The 21252-nt window shown below is 39.0% G+C and overlaps 1 protein-coding gene and 1 non-coding gene across 3 annotated transcripts in view; one reads left to right on the forward strand and one right to left on the reverse strand.

Annotated features, from left to right (window-relative positions):
* CLIC4 (chloride intracellular channel 4) overlaps positions 1–21252 on the forward strand; it is a 73171-nt gene that overhangs the window by 22711 nt on the left and 29208 nt on the right. The window contains exon 2 of one of the 2 annotated variants that reach the window (XM_069479594.1): positions 15743–15852. In XM_069479594.1, the coding sequence (XP_069335695.1) occupies positions 15743–15852 (110 nt within the window). The remainder of the gene's footprint in view (positions 1–15742; positions 15853–21252) is intronic. The other variant, XM_069479595.1, reaches the window with a different exon arrangement.
* On the reverse strand, positions 140–244 carry LOC138391091 (U6 spliceosomal RNA). Its single transcript, XR_011234726.1, has one exon. It is a non-coding gene; the product is annotated as a U6 spliceosomal RNA (small nuclear RNA).

The following is a 21252-nucleotide window of genomic DNA, read 5'->3' on the forward strand; positions in this document are numbered from 1 at the left end:
CACCAGATTTTGAAGACTTAGTAGAAAGAAAAGAATGTAATAAGTTTTTATGTTTTTACATGTTGAAATTATATTTTAGATGTGCTGGGTTAAATAAAAATATTATTTAGATCAATTACACTTGTTTCTTTTACTTTTTTTTTTTCTACTTTTTTTCAGGAATTTGTGTGTCATTCTCGTGCAGGGGCCATGCTAACCTTTTCTGTATAGTTCCAATTTAGCATATTTGCTGTCAAAGTGAGCACTCTTCTTGTTTTTAATACGGCTGCAAGAAAATTTAAGGCTGGGCATGGTGGCTCACACCTGTAATCCTGGCACCCTGGGAGACCGAGGCAGGAGGATTGCTTGAGGTCAGGAGTTCGAGACCAGCCTGAGCAAGAGTGAGACCCCGTCTCTACTAAAAATAGAAAGAAATTATCTGGACAGCTAAAAATATATATAGAAAAAAAATTAGCCGGGCATGGTGGCGCATGCCTGTAGTCCCAGCTACTCAGGAGGCTGAGGCAGAAGGATTGCTTGAGCCCAGGAGTTTGAGGTTGCTGTGAGCTAGGCTGACGCCACGGCACTCTAGTCTGGGCAACAGAGTGAGACTCTGTCTCCAAAAAATAAAAAAATATGTGGTTTGTAATTTATTCTGAAAAGATAATAGACTTCACTCCTGTCTTAGGCTTTTGATGAATGAATATGAACAAGCAGAACTTGTGTTATGGTTCTGCTGTGCTTAGATGCAAAGTCTGGTCATTGTACACTGACACTTTGTTTTAAAAAAATGATTCTGGCTGAGACATTTCAGATTTGATTTTTTCAGATGAAAGCCTTTGTTTTCATCTTCAGCATATGCTTAAAGTAAGTAACGGAAGTATTCAAAATAATCTTTCTCAACTGACATTAATCCCCTATGTTATTTCAGATAGTTTTTGAGTGACTATTTTGCATTCAGCATTTATTTAAAAGAACTTCTGTTATATTTAAACAGTTTAACATTTTGGCACTGATTAGGAACAGGAATGAGATTATCATGTATGAACATTTGGAGCATTTTCTTTTATAATTTTCTTAAAACTTAAAGAAAACAAAAACATGTTCATTATAAAAAGGCAATCAGGACAAAGGTGTATAAAGTTAATACTCCTCTCCCTCAATGTGTCCTGAGGTAATGTTAATTTTGGCTTACAGTCTTCCACACTTGAGAACTATTTTCAAGATGTAAATGCCTGGGTTATACAACTATGGTGTCTCTTGAAGGGATTTGCCTTTCCATCCTCCAGCAAAGTATAGTCCCACCCTCACCCCCATCTTGAGGCTTTCCTTGACCCAGTTGCACAAACCAGACATCTAGGAGCTATTTGATTTCTTTACCTTACTTCCCACATCCTAACCATCCATTAATCTTTAGGATTGTATCATTCCAATTCAATTTAATCCACGTATTTCTTTCCATCACTGTTGCCTCTTCTACCTACTTCAAACCACAGTTAACTGCAAATACTGCATTAGGTCTCCTAGCTTCCATTTTTCATTGGCCCCATGCCCCCAACCTGTTTTCCGTATGGCAGTGTTATTTATCGTGTTAAATGGAAATTGGATTTTGCCCTCATGGCCCCACTCAACACAGCCCTTCAGTGGTATCCCGTTACCCTGTTTTCTGGCATTCCTCACCCCTTTTTTCTCCCCCCAGTGGAAGCTCCCATGAAGTCAGGAATATATTCTCTACTTGGCACATACTTTTTTACTCAGCACTGACTATGTACTGGGCAATATTTTAAGAACTTTTCATCTACTAACCTCACTTAATATTCATAATAACTTTAGAAAGTCTTCCCCATTTTACATATAAGGAAACCGAGGCCCAGAGAGGTTAAGTAACTTGCCCAGTGTCACGCAGGTGGGTTAAGTAGAAGAACCAATATATCAAACCCGTCATTCTACTTTCAGTCCTTGCTGTTAAACATTGTGTTAACTACTTTTTTTCTAATTTGGTCTAAAAAATCTTTCATGATCTGGCCCCGCCAATGCCACTTTCTCTTGTATTCACAGCAATCTAGCCCACACTGGCTCTTTCCATGGTGGTCTCCTCCTTATTCTTTAGGTCTAGGAGATTGTGCATAACCATCTTTTCTAAAGAGTATGTGCTCCATGCCCTCTCTCTGAGTACTTTTGTTTCCCTGTAGGCATTTATTGCAGTTTACAATTTTTAACTTCATATATGTTTCTTCCAAAAAAAAAATCTAAGTTTCATAAGGTCAGGTCTTATCTATCTCATTCTTTGTGCTTCTCTTGGGTTTATACTCATCCGGTGGTGGTTTCAGCCTCAGGCTACTATCAAGTTGGCCACAGCAGCCACAGGTTTTCCATTCCAGGGTTCCCTCCTCTGGGGTCTTTGTCTCCAGTGAGAAACTTTTCCTAGGAGTCTCATTGCCTAGAACTAGGTCACCTGATTATGCCTAAGTCATTCACTGGCAAGGGGAATGAACTACCATGACTACCTTAGAACCAGTTTGGAATTACTCCTAGAATTGGGGATTGGACCATTATCTCCTGCATTCCTTGTGAGAGGGAGGAATGGATGCCTGATGACAACCAGTTCTATCATCAGAAAAAAGTGGGAGAATGGATGTTGGACAGGCAACCGTCTAGCTTCTGTGGTTTGTTAACTGTGTCCCAAGATGATTTGGAGGCCTAATTTAAGTTTTTGAGAAAGATGGTGGCTTAATTTAGATTTTTGAGAAAAATTATTAGAAAGATTTGATAATTTTTTTTTCTGTGCTGAAAAACTGGTACATATTCTTTGCAACTTCAAAGGCTTTTATTTTTAGCCAATCAATAGTCAGCTAATAAGTAGTAAAGCATCTGTAGCAGGTCCTAAGGGAAGATTAAAAAATATATATCTCAGTGAGGTTACAGTCTCATGAGATAGGGTACAGGGACAAGAACAGTGAAGTAATAATACACAGTAGCAATTTAAGCAATCAACAAGGCAAGTCTCCATTAATTGTTTTTTTTTTGAGACAGTGTCGCTTTGTTGCCCTGGCTAGAGTGAGTGCCGTGGCGTCAGCCTAGCTCACAGCAACCTCAAACTCCTGGGCTTAAGCAATCCTACTGCCTCAGCCTCCCGAGTAGCTGGGACTACAGGCATGTGCCACCATGCGTGGCTAATTTTTTCTATATATATTTTAGTTGGCCAGATAATTTCTTTGTATTTTTAGTAGAGACGGGGTCTCACTCTTGCTCAGGCTGGTCTGGAAATCCTGACCTTGAGCGATTCACCCGCCTCGGCCTCCCAGAGTGCTAGGATTACAGGCGTGAGCCACCGCGCCCGGCCTCCATTAATTGTTAAATAAATGATACAGGCTTGCTATTCCCTGGGAATTTGTAAGAGTTGCTGAATCTTGGGCACCACTGCAGATCTACTGGATCAGAATCCATACTTTTACAAGATCCTTTGATGATTTGTGTTGACAGAATTTGAGAAGCTGGGATAGAAGTTGAGAGGACAGCTAATTGGTTTAAGCTAGAGTGATCTAGAAAGGTTTCTTGGAGATGAGACTTGAGCTTGACCCAAAGGACAGGTGTGGCAGTGGGTATTCCAAGTGGAAAATGTGATTTTATTAAGTGCCCAGATTTACGTGTTCTTACTGTATAGGATGAAAGGGAGGGAGTGTGGAGTAGTGCTGTTGGTCCTCAAGGACATTGGTGGGAAAGTCATCCTAGGAAAGGAGGAGGGAGACCTTTGTAAGACCTCATTAAAAAATAAATTTTTGGCCGGGCGCGGTGGCTCACGCCTGTAATCCTAGCACTCTGGGAGGCCGAGATGGGCGGATCGTTTGAGCTCAGGAGTTCGAGACCAGCCTGAGCAAGAGCGAGACCCCATCTCTACTAAAAATAGAAAGAAATTATATGGACAGCTAAAAAATATATATAGAAAAAATTAGCCGGGCATGGTGGTGCATGCCTGTAGTCCCAGCTACTCGGGAGGCTGAGACAGGAGGATCCCTTGAGCTCAGGAGTTTGAGGTTGCTGTGAGCTAGGCTGACGCCACGGCACTCACTCTAGCCTGGGCAACAGAGTGAGACTCTGTCTCAAAATAAATAAATAAATAAATAAATAAATAAATTTTTTTTTTTTTTTTTGACATTTTAGAGACAGGGTCTTGCCCTGTTGCCCAGGCTGGAGTGCAGTGATGTGCTCATAGCTCACTGTGATCTTGAATTCCTGGGCTCAAGCCTCATGCCTCAGCCTCAGCCTCCTGAGTAGGTGGGACTATAGACACGTGCCACCACACCCGGCTCATTTTAAAGGCCATTGTACACGTTTACAGGTTTTGTGTTTTTTTTTTAAATTAAACTATTAGCTACATTAGGTGGTTGAATCATAATTTGGTCATTTACTGAAGGAAACAGAAACAGACAACCTTTGAAACTACTAGAAGGTGAATCATCTCTCCTATTCAACAGGTTTAACTATGTATGGATAGTTGTGGGTGGAAGACGGTGATTTAAAAAGACAGCTATTTCACTCAATCACTCAACTATGACATTTAGCTGAAACAATTAGGTGAATTGTGTGTTTAGCTGTTTCTTCCAACAACATAGTAACTTTGAATCTTGATTTCAGTAATCTAAAGTATAGGTTAGTTAGTTATTTCAGATAGATAGTAAGCATGGTAAACTTTAGCTATACTTTTATGTGTCCTCTCCCTTTTTAGAATTTAAAAATAAAATGAAAAGATATATTTTTCTCTAGTTTTGAACGATTTCTCAATTTACAGTGATTTAGACTAAAGCAAGAGAGTGTTAAGTGTACTGTTATAAGCTGAACCACCAACTTAGAGGAGGAGCCACTGGCAAGCCCATAAAACTGAAACTCACAAAACCACGATTTATTGGGGGATGTTTATGACACTTGAGAAGATGTTAAACAAGTGTTATTTCAATTATGATAAGGTTGGGGCGTTTATTGAGAGTTTCTTTGTATCCTAAATTGAAATTGTTTTCTTTTAGTGTTATTCTCAAATTATTCAGATTAAACTTTGTACACAATAGGTACTACAAAGGGAAGAACCATAGCTTCTCTTGTTCATCACGATCTAGGTCCTTACATAATTGGTTGAATGAATAAAAAATAAAAATATTTTACTTAAATTGTCTTTTTTTTTTTTTTTTGTAGAGATAGGGTCTTGCTTTGCTGCTCACATTGGTCTTGCATTCTTGGGCTCAAGTAGTTCTCCTGCCTTGGCCTCCCATGGTGCTGGGATTACAGGCATGAGCCACCATGCCTGGCCAAAAATTTTAATTTTGAAAGATTGATTTTTATCTACCTTTAAAGATAATACATAAATAATATAATAAAAGTGAGCTATAATACAGTTAGAAACTATTAGGACTGAAGTGGAAACTATATTAATTTAAAAAAACCTTTATTTAGAAATTATTTCAAATTTACAGACAAGTTGCAAGAATAAGAACAATTCAAAGAACACCCTTTACCCAGGTTTACCTATTGTTAACATTTTACCCATTTGCTTTGTTATTTGCTCTTGCTCCTGTAAGTTGTATACACTGTGATCCTTTGCTCCTGAATACTTCAATGTGTATTCCCTAAGAGTAGGGATATATCTTACATGTGTAATTTTTTTTTTTTTTTTTAAGAGATAAGGTGTTCTTACTCTGTTGCCCAGGCTGGAGTGCAGTGGTGTGATCATAGCTCACTGTAGCCTTGAACTCCTGGGCTCAAGTGATCCTTCTTCCTCAGCCTCCCAAGTAGCTAGGTGTGTGCCACTGTACCCAGCTGGTTTTTTAAAAAATCTTTTGTAGAGATGGGGTCTTGCTGTGTTACTCAGACTGATCTTGAACTCCTGGCATCAAGCAATCCTCCTGCCTCCACCTCCCAAAGCACTAGGATTATAAATGTGAGCTATTAGCCACATTTGACTGATAAGCCAAATCATATAGTAGTATAATATAGTAATAAAAATTTGTAGTTACTCTTCTAAACAAGATATAACCATCCTACAGCACTTCATCCATCTGTAAAGGACTCTGGATCACCAGAATTGTTCTTTTTTTTTGAGACAGAGTCTCACTCTGTTGTCCGGGTTAGAGTGCTGTGGTGTCAAGCTCACAGCAACCTCAAACTCCTGGGCTTAAGCAATCCTTCTGCCTCAGCCTCCCGAGTAGCTGGGACTACAGGCATGTGCCACCATGCCCGGCTAATTTTTTTTCTGTATATATTTTTAGCTGTCCAGATAATTTCTTTCTATTTTTAGTAGAGATGGGGTCTCGCTCTTGCTCAAGCTGGTCTCAAACTCCTGACTTTGAGCGATCCTCCCGCCTCAGCCTCCCAGAGTGCTAGGATTGCAGGCTGAGCCACTGCGCCCGGCCCCAGAATTGTTCTTGACATTATGTTTGGTCTTAAACTTTTAGAAACATTAATGTTGTACTGTTTTGCATTATATAACAAAAGGTACTTGCCTCTGCTTCTTAGTTTGTGTAGCATAAAGTTCTTAAATTTGAGTGTTTGCATCTTAAGGGGCTTTAGGGTGGTTTGGTTTAGGTTTTGATTATGTCTAATTTTATGGCAAGATAGCGTGGGGGAAGGAGGCTGTTAATTTACCAAATCTGGCCCTAACAAACAGTGACCAGGTTACTGGCCTACAAAGGGTTGAGTCCAAAGGCATCATGAGGAATTCAAATTTTAACCACGGGACAAACTTCTTTCCAGTTTTGATTTTTTTTTTTTTTTTTTTTTTTTTTTTTGAGACAGAGTCTCACTCTGTTGCCCAGGCTAGAGTGAGTGCCGTGGCGTCAGCCTAGCTCACAGCAACCTCAAACTCCTGAGTTCAAGGGATCCTCCTGTCTCAGCCTCCCGAGTAGCTAGGACTACAGGCATGTGCCACCATGCCCGGCTAATTTTTTCTATATATATTTTTAGCTGTCTATATAATTTCTTTCTATTTTTAGTAGAGATGGGGTCTCGCTCTTGCTCAGGCTGGTCTTGAACTCCTGAGCTCAAACGATCCGCCCACCTCGGCCTCCCAGAGTGCTAGGATTACAGGCGTGAGCCACCGCGCCCGGCCTTGATTTTTTTTTTTAAACATGTTTTTCCTCTGTTAGTGTTTACTAAAATAATGGTCTACTCACTGAATGCATCAGAATTAGAATTGCTTGAAGTGCTTGTTCAGAATACAGATTCCCAGACTCTACCCCAGACATAGTGAATCAGGGTATCTGGAGTGGAGACCTGATATTTGTATTTTAAGCCCATTTCCTGGATGGTTTTTTGTTTCTGCTCCTAGCTACTTTTATTACATAGATTTCCTTCATTTTCAGGGTTTTTCCACATTCATGTTATAATTTGTGGTTTACTCCATTTTCGTATGTTTTTGATGGGAAGGTTTTTGTTTGCTCGCTTTTTTTTAAGTGAAAGATTCATGTCTATATTACAAATATCAAAAAGTATGAAATGGTATGTAATGAACAACTCCCATCCTTCAATTTTAGAGCATTGTGCTATTCTAAGCCTTTTATGTGTATTCATTCAGTTCCCTTAACAATCCAGTGGAGTGTAGGTACTATTATTATTCCCATTTTATAGAAGAGTGAAACAGGCCCAGAGAGGTTAAATCACTTTTTCAAAGTCACTTAGCTAGGAAGTGGTGGAATTGTCTGAGAGTCTGGCTCTAGATTAGTGCTCTTAACCACCATCCTCTCTGCTGAGAGGATATAAGGATTAACTAGATTAATACATCTGAAGAGCTTGTTTTGGGAGAGCAGAGAGTTCATCTTCAGTAAGGTAAATGTTCCATGTGAACTCACAACAGCCTATCCTGCAGTTTCATTTAGGCCTGGTAGTTGGGTATCCTCATGTGATTTCAAATTAATCAGTTCCTTTCTAAACTGCACAGGCTTTTATCTGGAGCGTAGACTTCATGAGTTGGTGATGCCCAACAAGGAAATGGTAGCAACTGAAGTCTTTCCAGTGCCTTGACCTTGGCTGTATTCTATTTTTTTTTTTTTTTTTTTTTGAGACAGAGTCTCACTCTGTTGCCCAGGCTAGAGTGAGTGCCGTGGCATCAGCCTAGCTCACAGCAACCTCAAACTCCTGAGCTCGAGTGATCCTCCTGTCTCAGCCTCCCGAGTAGCTGGGACTACAGGCATGCACCACCATGCCCGGCTAATTTTTTCTATATATATTTTTAGCTGTCCATATAATTTCTTTCTATTTTTAGTAGAGATGGGGTCTCGCTCTTGCTCAGGCTGGTCTTGAACTCCTGAGCTCAAACGATCCGCCCACCTCGGCCTCCCAGAGAGCTAGGATTACAGGCGTGAGCCACCGCGCCCGGCCGGCTGTATTCTATTTACATAGGTAAATAAATATGGATATGTAGTAATTCTAACATTATACATCGTTTGACTTAATTTAGATTTATTGAATTAGTTTAATGATACGGTAATGGCCAGGAAACAGTGATACAGTCTTTGCATGACCAGAGATTTTTAACATCATAAATAAATGATATCTTTGCTTTATTCCATTTAGTGGACTATTTAAACTTTTTACAGACTATTTTTTAAAGCATAGGGCCATCATGTATGTCAGTTGTAAGAATTTAATGTGGAAGATAGGTTCTTTCCCCTCTTACTGTTATCTGAAAGAGTAAAGTAATCTAGGGATTCTAATGACTAAGTGCTTGAACTGAAGAACCTGTTGTTAGGCCTTGAGTTCTTTGCATGAAGTATCTTTAAAGTCAGGTAACATTTATTAAACTCTTACCATGTGCCAGGAACTGTGTACCCTAACTGAGTAGGTGGGACTACAGGCATGTGCCACCTGCCTGGCTAATTTTTCTATATATTTTTTTAGGTGTCCATATAATTTCTTTCTATTTTTCTAGTAGAGATGGGATCTCGCTCTTGCTCAGGCTGGTCTCGAACTCTCGAGCACAAATGATCCACCCACCTCAGCCTCCCAGAGTGCTAGGATTACAGGCATGAGCCACCTCACCCGGCCCCCAACTTATCTCTTTCTTCCCCTAGTCATGAACACTCCTCACCCCTAGTTCCATAAACACAAAGAAAGAGAAGAATGAAGTTAAAGCTTTCCTTGGGTGTTTAAAAATCTGACTAGTCCAAAGATTGATTAAACTAGGTTTTCTAAGTGAGCAGTTACTTAATCTTAGTAAAACATTAAAATATTTATAGTATCTGCCATTGACCCCTCTTCTGCAATGTAAGAGTTAATCCAGCAGTTTCTGATTAAATACCAGTATTATGCAATTCAAGAATTATAAGGCCGGGCGCGGTGGCTCACGCCTATAATCCTAGCACTCTGGGAGGCCGAGGCGGGTGGATCGCTCGAGGTCAGGAGTTCGAGACCAGCCTGAGCAAGAGTGAGACCCCCGTCTCTACTAAAAATAGAAAGAAATTATATGGACAACTAAAATATATATATATACAAAAAATTAGCCGGGCATGGTGGTGCATGCCTATAGTCCCAGCTACTCGGGAGGCTGAGGCAGTAGGATCGCTTAAGCCCAGGAGTTTGAGGTTGCTGTGAGCTAGGCTGACGCCACGGCACTCACTCTAGTCCGGGCAACAGAGTGAGACTCTGTCTCAAAAAAAAAAAAAAAAAAAGAATTATAATAGAGGTCTGAAGGGAGGGGGTGAGGCTACTAGTGAGGAATGGTGAGCATGTGAGAGGAACTCCAGGCAGCAAGTTAAAAAAAATACCCCTTTTATAAGAACAAAACCCAAATGAATGCTGAGATTCTTCCATTATCTGGAAATTCATGACTATTCTGTCTCAGTGGGGTTATTCCAATGTTTCTCTTTAATTATTTGGGTTTTCTAATTTTTAAGAGAACATTATAGGCATGTGTGTTTTTGTAATATGAAATCATAATTTGGAAACTTTGATCCAAATTAAAATCTTCTCCAGCATGTGTATATTTATATGTATAATCTGTATCTATACATTTTAAAAAGAGCTTTATTAGATATAATCATATACCATATAATTCACCTCTTTAAAATGTGCAGTTCAGTGGGTTTTGATGTATTCATGAAATTGTCCAACCATCATCAGAGACTAATTTTAAAACATTTTTATTACCCCAAAAAGAAACTCTGTATCCATTAGCAATCACTACCCCTGCCCCCAAACCCCTAGGCAAACATTATCTACTTACTGTCTGTCCCTATGGATTTGCCTATTTTGAACATTTCATATAAATGGAATCGTATGCATTTGTCCTTCAGCATCCGTGGGGACATTTGGTTCTAGGATTTCCTCCCATCCCCACCTCCCCATCCCCGGATGCGCAAGTCCTTTGTCCATGGATGTGGAGGGGCAACTGTAATATGTGGTCTTTTGTAACTGGCTCCTTTCATGTAGCATGTTTTCAAAGTTTATTCAAGTTGTAATTTGTGTCAATACTGTAAGGTTTTTTGGATTGGCTGGCTCCAGAGAATGAAAGATGAGCAGAGTTGAAAGGGATAAGTAAAAAGGCTTTATTGGGGTGCTCCTCAGTGAGGGTAATGGATCCCAAGAGAGGGGCCCGGGCGAGATTCTCGGGTCCCGGTGGGGGTGGGGTGGGGGGGTGGGGAGAGAGAGAGAGAGAGACTCCCGAGAAGTCACATCGCCCAGAAGTTTTGAGTGGACTTATATATGTTTTTTAGGGTTGGGGAATGGAGGTTTCTTCAGCGGGAAGATTTTGGTGCAAAGAGTGAGGAATTTCTTTGTTGCAGTTTTAAGGCGGGTATTGAAAAATAGGAGGGGCCCGTGGCATGTGTGGCCTCCAGGAACCGAGACTCTTATCAGGGTAACCATCCAGGTGTGGTCGTCCTTTAACTTAGCTGGGCCCTGCAGGCATTGTCCTTGGCTGGTCTCATGGGCTGCTGCTTTTTCCATTAGGGAGGGGAGGGTGCCTGCCGCCAGCCTTACAAATACTACATTCCTTTTTATTGTTAAACAATGTTCCACTGTATGGATATACCACATTTTATGCATTTTTAATTTTGCGTTTAAAATTTAATGTATCTGAGAGACTTCTGCTTCTGGGAAGATAGTATAGATGGTAGGTAGTTTCCTGGTTTTTTGCCTCATGTATCCCTGACTTGGAGTTAAGGAAGCCAGCATCCTGGAAGCATCAGCAGGTACAAACAAAAATAAAAGCTCCAGCAAAATTCTGGTCTCTGTAGCCAAAGAACCAGGAAAGGGGCAGCCTAAGCAAGACCGAAATGTTTCAGACAAAAACTGTCCTACTCCAAACACCACAGAAAAAACTGTGGCCCCACCCTCACCCATGCCAGTAAAGGCTGAATGGGTGGCCTAGACTTCCATCCTCTGGTGGTGGTCTATAATTTCACAGATCGTTTACTGAAGGGCTTGGGTAGTCTCCAGTGTTTTGCTATTACAAACTATAATGCTTTAGTGTTCCTTCCTCTTACTTGTATCTTTTGATGTCTGTATTTAAGTGTTTCTACAGAATAAATTTCTAGATGTAAAATTTTGGGACCAATAGCATATAGTGGTGCCTTCAGAAATGGCAGTTAGATGGATAACATCAAACCATGGAAAGTTAAGAAGTATTACATTTTCAGTCTACATTTTCTCTGTTGTTTAGGCAGGGTGATTTTTACTGTTCTGTCTTCCAGTTCACTGATTCTTTCCTCTGTTTTTTTATTTGCTTCAAGCTGTTCATAATTGTTTGTTGAAGTGTTTTTATTATGGCTGCTGTAGAATCTCTGTCCAGTAATTGTAACACCTCTGTCATCTTAGTGTGTCTATTAATTGCCTTTTTTCATTCAGTTTGATATGGTTCTTGGTATGACAAGTGATTCTCAGTTGAAACCTGGACATTTTCCTACTTAGAGATTCTGGATCTTGCTTAACCTTTCTGTTTAAACTTCTCTGACACTCAGGTAAGACTTCTAACACTGCTTTGATGGGGGGTGGGGGAAGAGGGGAAAGGGAAGAGGGAGGCACACTGCCTTGTTATAATGAGGTGTGGAGATAGAAGTTCAGGCACCTTACTTGCTCTCATCATTTTTAAATTTAATACTCCAGTAGAGGTGGCCTCATTTATTGCTGATTGATGATCAAAGTCCTGTCTCTCTGTTAGGCCTCCTCAGACCCCACCCCAGAGGCAGGGGTTGGGGTGATGGTGGAGGGAGGGGCTCTTGTTACCTACTGGCAGGGTTGAAGGCCCTGGTTCCTTCCTTGGCCTGCTCTGACAACATACTGATAGGGGTGTTACAGCCTCCAGAGGGTTGATTATATTAATTGTTAAAAAAAAGTTATATATAGTGTTAATATATAAAAGTTGTATATAAGTTTTAAAAGAAAAATGTAGTATTTACATGGAACATAAAAACGTGCAAGTCCAGGCATGGTGGCTCGTGCCTGTAATGCCAGCTACTTGGGAGGCTGAAACAGGAGGATTGCTTGAGGCTAGGAGTTTGAGACTAGCCAGGACAACATAGCAAGACCCCTGTATCAAAAAACAAACAAACAAACAAACAAGAATATGCTGTTATTAATGACAAAAACAGGTGTTTACTATATGTCAAGCACTCTTCCTAATGCTTTACAGAGGGTGGTAATAGGACTAGACCCCACTTGCCAGCCTCTCTTGCAGTTAGATGAAGCCATATGATTAAGTTCTTTCTAGAAGAATGTGACAAGAAATGACAGGTAGAACTTCTGGGCTGGGGCATTTAAGATGTGCCTCCTCAAAAAATAAAATAAAATGAAAAATAAAAAAAACACGTGGAAGAATAAGTAGCAGATTGCTGAATGGTTTGAGGGCAAGGGAACTCTGAATTTCTGTAGTATTTCAGTTTTCATTTATTTTAAAAATGATAAATATACAGTCCTGTTAGAAGCAGCAAAAAAGCTAAGTATTTTTTAAAGGTATACTTTTCTTAGATGCTTGTATTTTGTGCTGCTGTCAAGGAGATACCTAAAGCTGGGTAATTTATAATGAAAAGAGGCTTATTTGGCTTATGATTCTGCAGGCTGTACAGGAAGCTCAGTGCCAGCATCTGGGTCTGTTGAGGGCTTCAGGGAGCTTCCAATTAAGGTGGAAGGTGAAGGGGGAACAGGTATGTCACATGGTGAGAGTGGGAACAAGAGAGAGGGAGGAGACTCTTTTGAACAACCTGCTCTTAGGAGACCAAATAAAGAACTCATTATCTTGGGGAGGGCACCAAGCCATTCATGAGGAATCTGCCCCCATGACCCAAACACCTCCCACCTGGCCCTACTCCAACACTGGGGATAAAATTTCAACATGAGATTTGGAGGGCCCAAACATCCAAACCATATCAGTGCTATTATTAGATACCTATCTGTTAATTTTTATTTTTGTTAATACAAAATTGGGTGTAGAATAAAGGTATGACTGCCCAGTATAGTACGCTTTCCACTGTATCACAGTGCCCTCAGTCAGTTGTAGCAATAGGTTGTATTCAGTGTAGTTCATACTAAATAGTAATTTTGATTCTGTAACTTTGTTGAAATGGGATTTTATTAGTATACCTTGGATTAACGGAAGAAGTTTTTGGTTTGTGACTTCCAGAAATCTGAATTTCTCCACAATTTTATATACTTTTATAAAATATCATCTGACTAGTAGCTTGCAATTTTCTAATGCTGTTAAAACTTTGGAAAAACTTGTTCATGGTAATGTTTCTTATTTGACTTGTCTTCAGTTTCAGGAGAGTGATTAAAAGGCATTTTTTCCCAGATCTGTCTTGAAGAGTGTATATGCTTTTATTTGTGTGCACGTGAAGGAAAGTACTTATATGAGGATTGTGAGATATGTAAGAAGCTTCTAATTTACCTAAAAGAGATGTAGACTGGGAAAATTTGCCAGAAAATTACAGACAAATGAGGCAGTCAGTCTGCTGTGAAAGCAAAGGGCATTTGCATCCTGACCAGGTCTTCATGGAGCAGTGTGTGTCCTCAGATTCTGTCCATGCTTGAGGATATGCTGTGCAGAACGTTGTAGGAAATTATGGTGTGGTGGCTTTGATCCGTAGCCAGTCCTTGTTCATCTCCAGCCTGCTTTTAGTTTAAGGTGTTTCCAAGTGCCTACATGTAACATCTTTATTATATCTTCTTTACCAATTTAATGATTTTTAACACTGCTGTGACAGGCAGCTTGATAAATTATAATTTAAATTTATTTTTTATTTTATTTATTTATTTATTTATTTATTTTGGAGACAGAGTCTCGCTCTGTAGCCCGGGCTAGAGTGCCGTGGCGTCAAGCTCACAGCAACCTCAAACTCCTGGGCTCAAGCAATCCTTCTGCCTCAGCCTCCCGAGTAGCTTGGGACTACAGGCCGGTGCCACCACGGCCGGCTAATTTTTCTATTTTTGGTAGAGACAGGGTCTCGCTTTTGCTGAGGCTGGTCTCAAACTCCTGAGCTCAAGCCATCCTCCCTCCTTCCTCCTTGGCCTCCCAGTGTGCTAGAATTACAGGAGTCCAGCCATTACCAGCATCTTTGAAAGACTTGTAGAATTATTTCTAGTGCTCTCCACAGACTTCATGGTGAACAGTTGTGTTAATATGTCAGAATGTTTTCTTCCAGAATTCTGGCTCTCCTCTTCTCACCCTGTTTTCTTCACCCAATCTTTCCTTTTTAAACTTGGGGCGTACATGATGGAAAAGATTTGTCCCACTCTGATTTTTACGAAAATTCTACCTTGTCATTGAGCTCAGAGAAGTTAACTGCTCCATTTGTTAGATGGGATTAGAAAAAGCATATTAAAAAGACATGTTTTGTTATTTTCTTGTTTCCTGAAGAAATGTGTAAAACAGGATTGGGATATTTACAATAAATATATATATATTTTTTAATCGGAAGAGGGTTGGTGGTTATTTAACTCTTTGGAGACAGGCACACTTAAAAGTTTCCCTATTTACATTGCCTTAAAGAATACTGTATGACAGAACAAGAAATGATTTTTACATTTCATAAAACCCATGGCAGACTTTGTCTTTGCCCTGAGGCAAGGATATATGTGCCCTCTAGGAATTGATGCTTTTTGTCCAACATAGCAGTAGTTAGCCACATGTGGCTATTTAAACTTAAATTACAGTCATGCTCTGTATTACAACAGACATTTCCATCAATAACTGGCTGCATATATGATGGTGGTTCCATAATATTATAATACCACATATTTACTTATGTTTAGATATATAGATACCATTGTGTTACAGTTGCCTACAGTATTCAACACAGGAACATGATTTTAGCCTAAGAGCAATAGGCTATACATCTGGGTTTCTGTCAGTACACTCTACGATGTTCATACAACATTGAAATCACCTAATGACCCATTTCTCAGAATGTATCCCCATCATTAAGCAACATGTGACTGTAATTAAAAATGAATAAAACTAAAAAATTCAGTTTGGTCCAATTAGCCCCATTTTAAATACTCCCTAGCCAAACGTTGTTAGTAGCTACCATATTGGACAGTGGCAATATAGATCATTTCCATTATTGCAGAAAGTTCTCTTGGACATTGCTATGCTAGACTGGTCATTTCTAAGAAGAGATAGAGGCAAATGAAAGAGCAAAATAATAAAACTTAGATTTCCATTCTTCCTTCCACGATGCAACTTTTCCTGTCTTCCTTTATCCTTGACTAAAATTCAGAAAAAGATCTGTCATTTTGAGTATTATCACTTTGACGTTGTTTTATAATGTTTAATTCTGTTTCCCAGGCTGGCAGTGATGGCGAAAGCATAGGAAACTGCCCCTTTTCCCAGAGGCTCTTCATGATTCTTTGGCTCAAAGGAGTTGTATTTAGTGTCACCACGGTTGACTTGAAAAGGTAAGACATGGTTACAGTTCGGGATCAACTTAAATTGAGAGTATATACTTTACTGGTTTTTCAGTTTGATCCTCTTCCCATCCCTCACTTTGATTGCATATATTCTGTAAAGGAAATGTATTGTATTATAATTCTGGTTTATGGGCAAATTTAATTTCTGTAAGTATTACGGACAACTCACAATCTCAGTATGTTGCAGGTGGCCACTCAGTCTTTTTAGGAGCTTATGGTATGTTTACTTTAAATTTCATGAGCAGCATCAGGAGCTAAGTTTTAGTGTGGATGCAGTAAAATCCTTGAACTTTCCAGTGTAAACATGGAGCTGTGAAGAATTTTCTAAGCAAACATCATCTTGGTCTCAAATGTGCTAACCATGAGACCTATATAATCTGGATCCTTAACACATTAGCTGCCACATGAGTTGTATTTAACTCATGCTAGTTTTGCGCCTGGGGCCTCATGAAGCATATGTAACTCACATGTCTCTTCCCCTTGGGAGCCAGGAAACTGTTTTTCAAGTTGCATATAACTCACGTACAGAAAGCAATAAAAGATAATAAATTTTTCATTAAGTTAGAAAGGATCATTTTGTTTTCAAAGTTTTTATTGTATTTTTGTAATAAAACTCTGAGACCTCAAGGAAAAAATTTTTTTCCTAGTGTGGCAGTCAGTGTGTTAAGACTGGGATTTTTAGGAGGCTGAAAAATATTGTGGTCTATTTCATTTAATTTACTTTCCAGAAAATAGAAGTGGTTTTCTATAACATGATTTTAGTCCATATTTGGTTAAATATATTGTAAAATAAGAGCAATTATCTATAGCCCTGTGATTGTTTTTACTAGTTGAATAGTTGTTTGTAGCTTTCTCCCCCATAGACCATAATGGAGAGGGCTGAGAAGAGCCCTAAGAGCCGTAATGAGTAGTAAGCTCTGTTTTATTCAGGAGCTTCTATTCTTCCTTAGCAAATAGGTATGAGGTGAAGAACATTCATATGTCCCTTTCCCCAAAAGATTTAAATCAAGAGTTAAGAATAGTTGTACCAACGGAAAAATCTAGGCTTTGGCAGTGGAAATGTATTGTTCTTCACACAAATACCACAACATGGTTTGCTATTTATTTTTTAAGCATATCAGTTCATGAATATGAATTATATACCTTTAGTTGCCCCAAGAAGCATTTTTTAAATGTACTGGAAACCTAAGATTTCTAAAGAAAGCCAAAAAATACAAGCTTCAATTTTAAGTGCTCTCTACTGTTGACTTTACACAAAATGAACGTATGTTGATCAATTACATGTTAAGTGTTTATGTATATACATAATATATGTGTATGTATTCCACACATAAATAGTATCCAGGAAAAAACATTGACAGGCTGTCACTTGATGGGTGGCAGAATTCATGTATGTTATCCTGTTGTGACATCACATACTGGGCTTCAGATCGCTCTCTGTTCCTTAAAATGTATTCTTTACTTACTCCCAATGCATTTATTTGAAATTTTACAGACTTAAAATTTATTTATTGAAAATAAGCCATGAAGTCCTCCAGGAATCCCTTTAGTTATTATGTATATAAATGTAGAAATAAGCCTTTGGGGATGGTAAGAGTTAAAACTACAGGCTCTTGGGAAGACATTAGCTAGTTCATATTGGACAGAGCTATTGTAAGAATGAAATAAGTCATGAAAGTTACCCTTCTATTACTGTTTTTTTCCTACATGTATTCACAAAGGAAGTTTCCCAATATAACTTCTAAAAATAGACCATGCTACCAGGCACCACCCTTACTGTGTCCTAAAATACGTGGATTTCTCCTATTCCATTTTTGGCTTGGAGCAAGTGAGTTGACTGCCATGACTGCCATGCTTTGAAAAAGCCTTCTTTGAATAGCTCAATACAGTGCTTGATTGTGGTACACACCAGCAAGAGTGCCATAAGTGATGCAAATCTAGGTCAGAAAAGGAAGTGAACCCATCGTGGCTATTTCAAAGTCATCTATTTCTTTTCATTTACAGATTTTTAAAGGCATTATTCCTATACATTGACTAATATTTGAGCATCTGTATATGTTTATATGTGGAAATATGTGTGAGTGTATATGTTTAAGTGCATATATTAAGTGTTTTATATATGCACCTTATGTATATGTATTCCACATATAAAAGGTGGGATATGGGAAATAGGCATTCAGGACCTCATAATTAGAAAAATATCAAAGAAGATATATGTTTATTTCCTAGGGCTTTGTGTAAAATCAACAGTAGAGAGCACTTAAAATTGAAGCTTATATTTTTTGGCTTTCTTTAGAAATCTTAGGTTTCCAGTACATTTAAAAAATGCTTCTTGGGGCAACTAAAGGTATACAAGCAGTACATAATAATGAGTCCCTTCCTCTCTCAGCCCCTGGTCATCAGCTGCCACTTTACAGAGATAATTGATTTGACGTTTGGTCTTTATCCTTCCAGACCTTTTCTATGAGTTTATACACTTACAGTCTTGAGCAAAATTTCAGAGAGAAGGTACCCAAAGAGAGTGAACATTGGCTCAAAAAAATGATGTATACTGAAGTTATCACAGAGGAATAAAACATCCTGTAATAAGTACCTTTCATAATACATTCTTAATTTTAAACGTTAAATGTGACTCTTTTTAGAAATCTGTGGGGGAAAAATGCCACTAGTGCTTATTTTCCTGTTTTTCTTGATAATTGCCTAGTTTCTTGGTGAAAAGTACTGATCTCAGAACAAACCAGTGGGGAGCTCCTCTGAGAGCTATTTAGAAGCTCACTATGCTCTGAAAAAATGATTGTTGTATGACACTTCATAAGAACAAGCCCATTTCTAGTTCTGGCACTGTATGACATGTTCTTGAATCTCAGTTGGTGTTAATGACTGTGCTGGTGGTTTTCATTTGCCTCTTGTGAGTTTTTGAACAATCTCCCATTACTTTCCTGCCAGTGCAGCCTCGATGCTTTAGCTTTCCAAACCTAATTTTCTATTCCTGCTGCAATTGTGTTAAAGAACTTTTAGATAAAAAAGTGCTCAGGCTTCAGAAAAGAATTCAGATTTACATCAATCACTATTTTAACAAAAGTTTCAGATAAATGGAAGTGAAAATATTAAAATTGGGGGCATAAGGATGTTATCACATGTCATCAAATGGGGAACAACCATGGCATAATAGAAAGTATCAAGAGTAGAGACCTAGTTCTGTATGGAGACAGCCCTGTCACTGATTTCACTGGGACCTTGGGCAAGCTGCCTCATCATCTTAGGGAAAAAGAAAGGGAAAAACAAACTAACATTTCCTCACTGTCATTTATGTGGTAGACACTGTTCAGGGTACTTTTTACTATTTTCAAACTATTTTCAGGTCTATTATTGAATAGAATTCATTGTTTTATGACACTTTCTGGCTGACAGGTTTGTTGCAGTAATCAAGGTCTTTTTTTTGAAGACTTCTGCTGTCTTTATTATGCCGAAGTTGCCAAATCAGAGATTAGCATCTTCAGAGCACAGTTAGATCTTAGTTAAACCTTTCAGAGCCACAGATAAGCTTGAGAGGTAGGCAGAGGGAAGGGAGAGAACAAAGTAAAGAGATACTGAGATGGTGACCTGGATGTACTTGAGTGTGGCCATATGTTGTAACTTAACTTGTTGGGATAAACTTTACTGGTTTTGAAAAATGGGGATAGAAATGATAACGTTAAGAAATTAAATTTTTATTGTAAAAAGTTATCTCTGCTACATTATCAGTGAGTAAAATCACTTCTCCATGGTATTTCTGCGAGAATAAATAAACTGGAGAAGACCACTTTTAAAAAATGGAAATGTATGTTTCTGGCTGGGCGCAGTGGCTCACGCCTGTAATCCTAGCACTCTGGGAGGCCAAGGCAGGAGGATCGCTTCAGCTCAGGAGTTCAAGACCAGCCTGAGCAAGAGGGAGACCCCGTCTCTACTAAAAATAGAAAAAAAATGTTAGCCAGTCAACTGAAAATAGAAACAAAAAATTAGCCAGGCGTCGTGCTCGCACCTGTAGTCCCAGCTACTCGGGAGGCTGAGGCAGGAGGATCACTTGAGCCCAGGAGTTTGAGGTTGCTGTGAGCTAGGCTGATGCCACGGCACTCTAGCCCGGGCAACAGAGTGAGACTCTGTCTCAAAAAAAAAAAAAGAAAGAAATGTATGTTTCCATTCCCATTTCTACCTTAAACACTGAAACTGTCTCATCCTTTGCATTGTCACTAATGATTTCTTTCTGCTTCAAAATTGTAAACATACCATTTGTAATGTATCATGTGAATCAGACCCCCACACAGGTTACCATAGTAAGGGACAGAAAGTCTTGAAGATTATTGTGATAGTTTAAATTTTAACAATTTTGTAATAGTTTAAAATGTAACAGTGGAACTATGAAACTGCATTATCTTAAAAGGCAATTGAAAACTCAGAAGAAAATCTGACTCCCCAATAGATTCTTCAGATAGTTTTATTTTCATTATCATGTCTCGATGGTTCCACCTTCTGAAAACAGTCTTCAATAAGTTGAGAAATCAGTTCGATTTCCAGGTACATCTTTAGTAGCAGCAGCATGAAATGACACATGATGAGAGACTAAATGGAAAGGCGTAGGTCCTGCCTTTAGAGAAATCATCCATTTCCTGGTGCTTGCCAGTCAGGAAAGTATGGACTTCATTCCTCCCGTTTATAAAGTTGACTTGAGCTACACGGAGCCCTTATTAGAAAAGTCCTGTCCTTCAAGATAAATGTGTTTTATGAACGCATTCTGAATCACATGTATATCCTGTGTGTGTGAATTTGAGTGTGTGGGAGTGGGGAGAGACACACACACACAGAGAACTTTGCCACATGTCCTATGTTCTTTTTCAAGATGATTTCAAAGGTGATTAAATCCTGTTGAGGCTGCTAAGAGAAGAATTAGAAAGATTATTAGTGAATATTTTTCTAAACCTGTTATCAGTATAATCTTTACTTCTACATTGTATTTTTAAAATATATTATAAAAGCTGTATTTGAAATCTTTTCAAGAAGGGTGTTATTTTGTTTTTAAAACGTTGCCCCACAAATTGACATTAAAATAGACTTAGATTAGCAGCTTACCACATTTAATCAACCAGTAAAATCTTTACTTTTTAATTTTTTTTTTTGAGTCAGAGTCTCACTCTGTTCCCCAGGCTAGAGTGCCATGGCGTCAGCCTAGCTCACAGCAACCTCAAACTCCTGGGCTCAAGCGATCCTCCTGCCTCAGTCTCCCGAGTAGCTGGGACTACAGGCATGCACCACCATGCCCGGCTAATTTTTCTATATATATTTTTAGCTGTCCGTATAATTTCTTTCTATTTTTAGTAGAGACGGGGTCTCGCTCTTGCTCAGGCTGGTCTT

This window comes from Eulemur rufifrons, chromosome 8 (assembly GCF_041146395.1).
Source record: "Eulemur rufifrons isolate Redbay chromosome 8, OSU_ERuf_1, whole genome shotgun sequence".
Classification (NCBI taxonomy): Eukaryota; Metazoa; Chordata; class Mammalia; order Primates; family Lemuridae; genus Eulemur; species Eulemur rufifrons.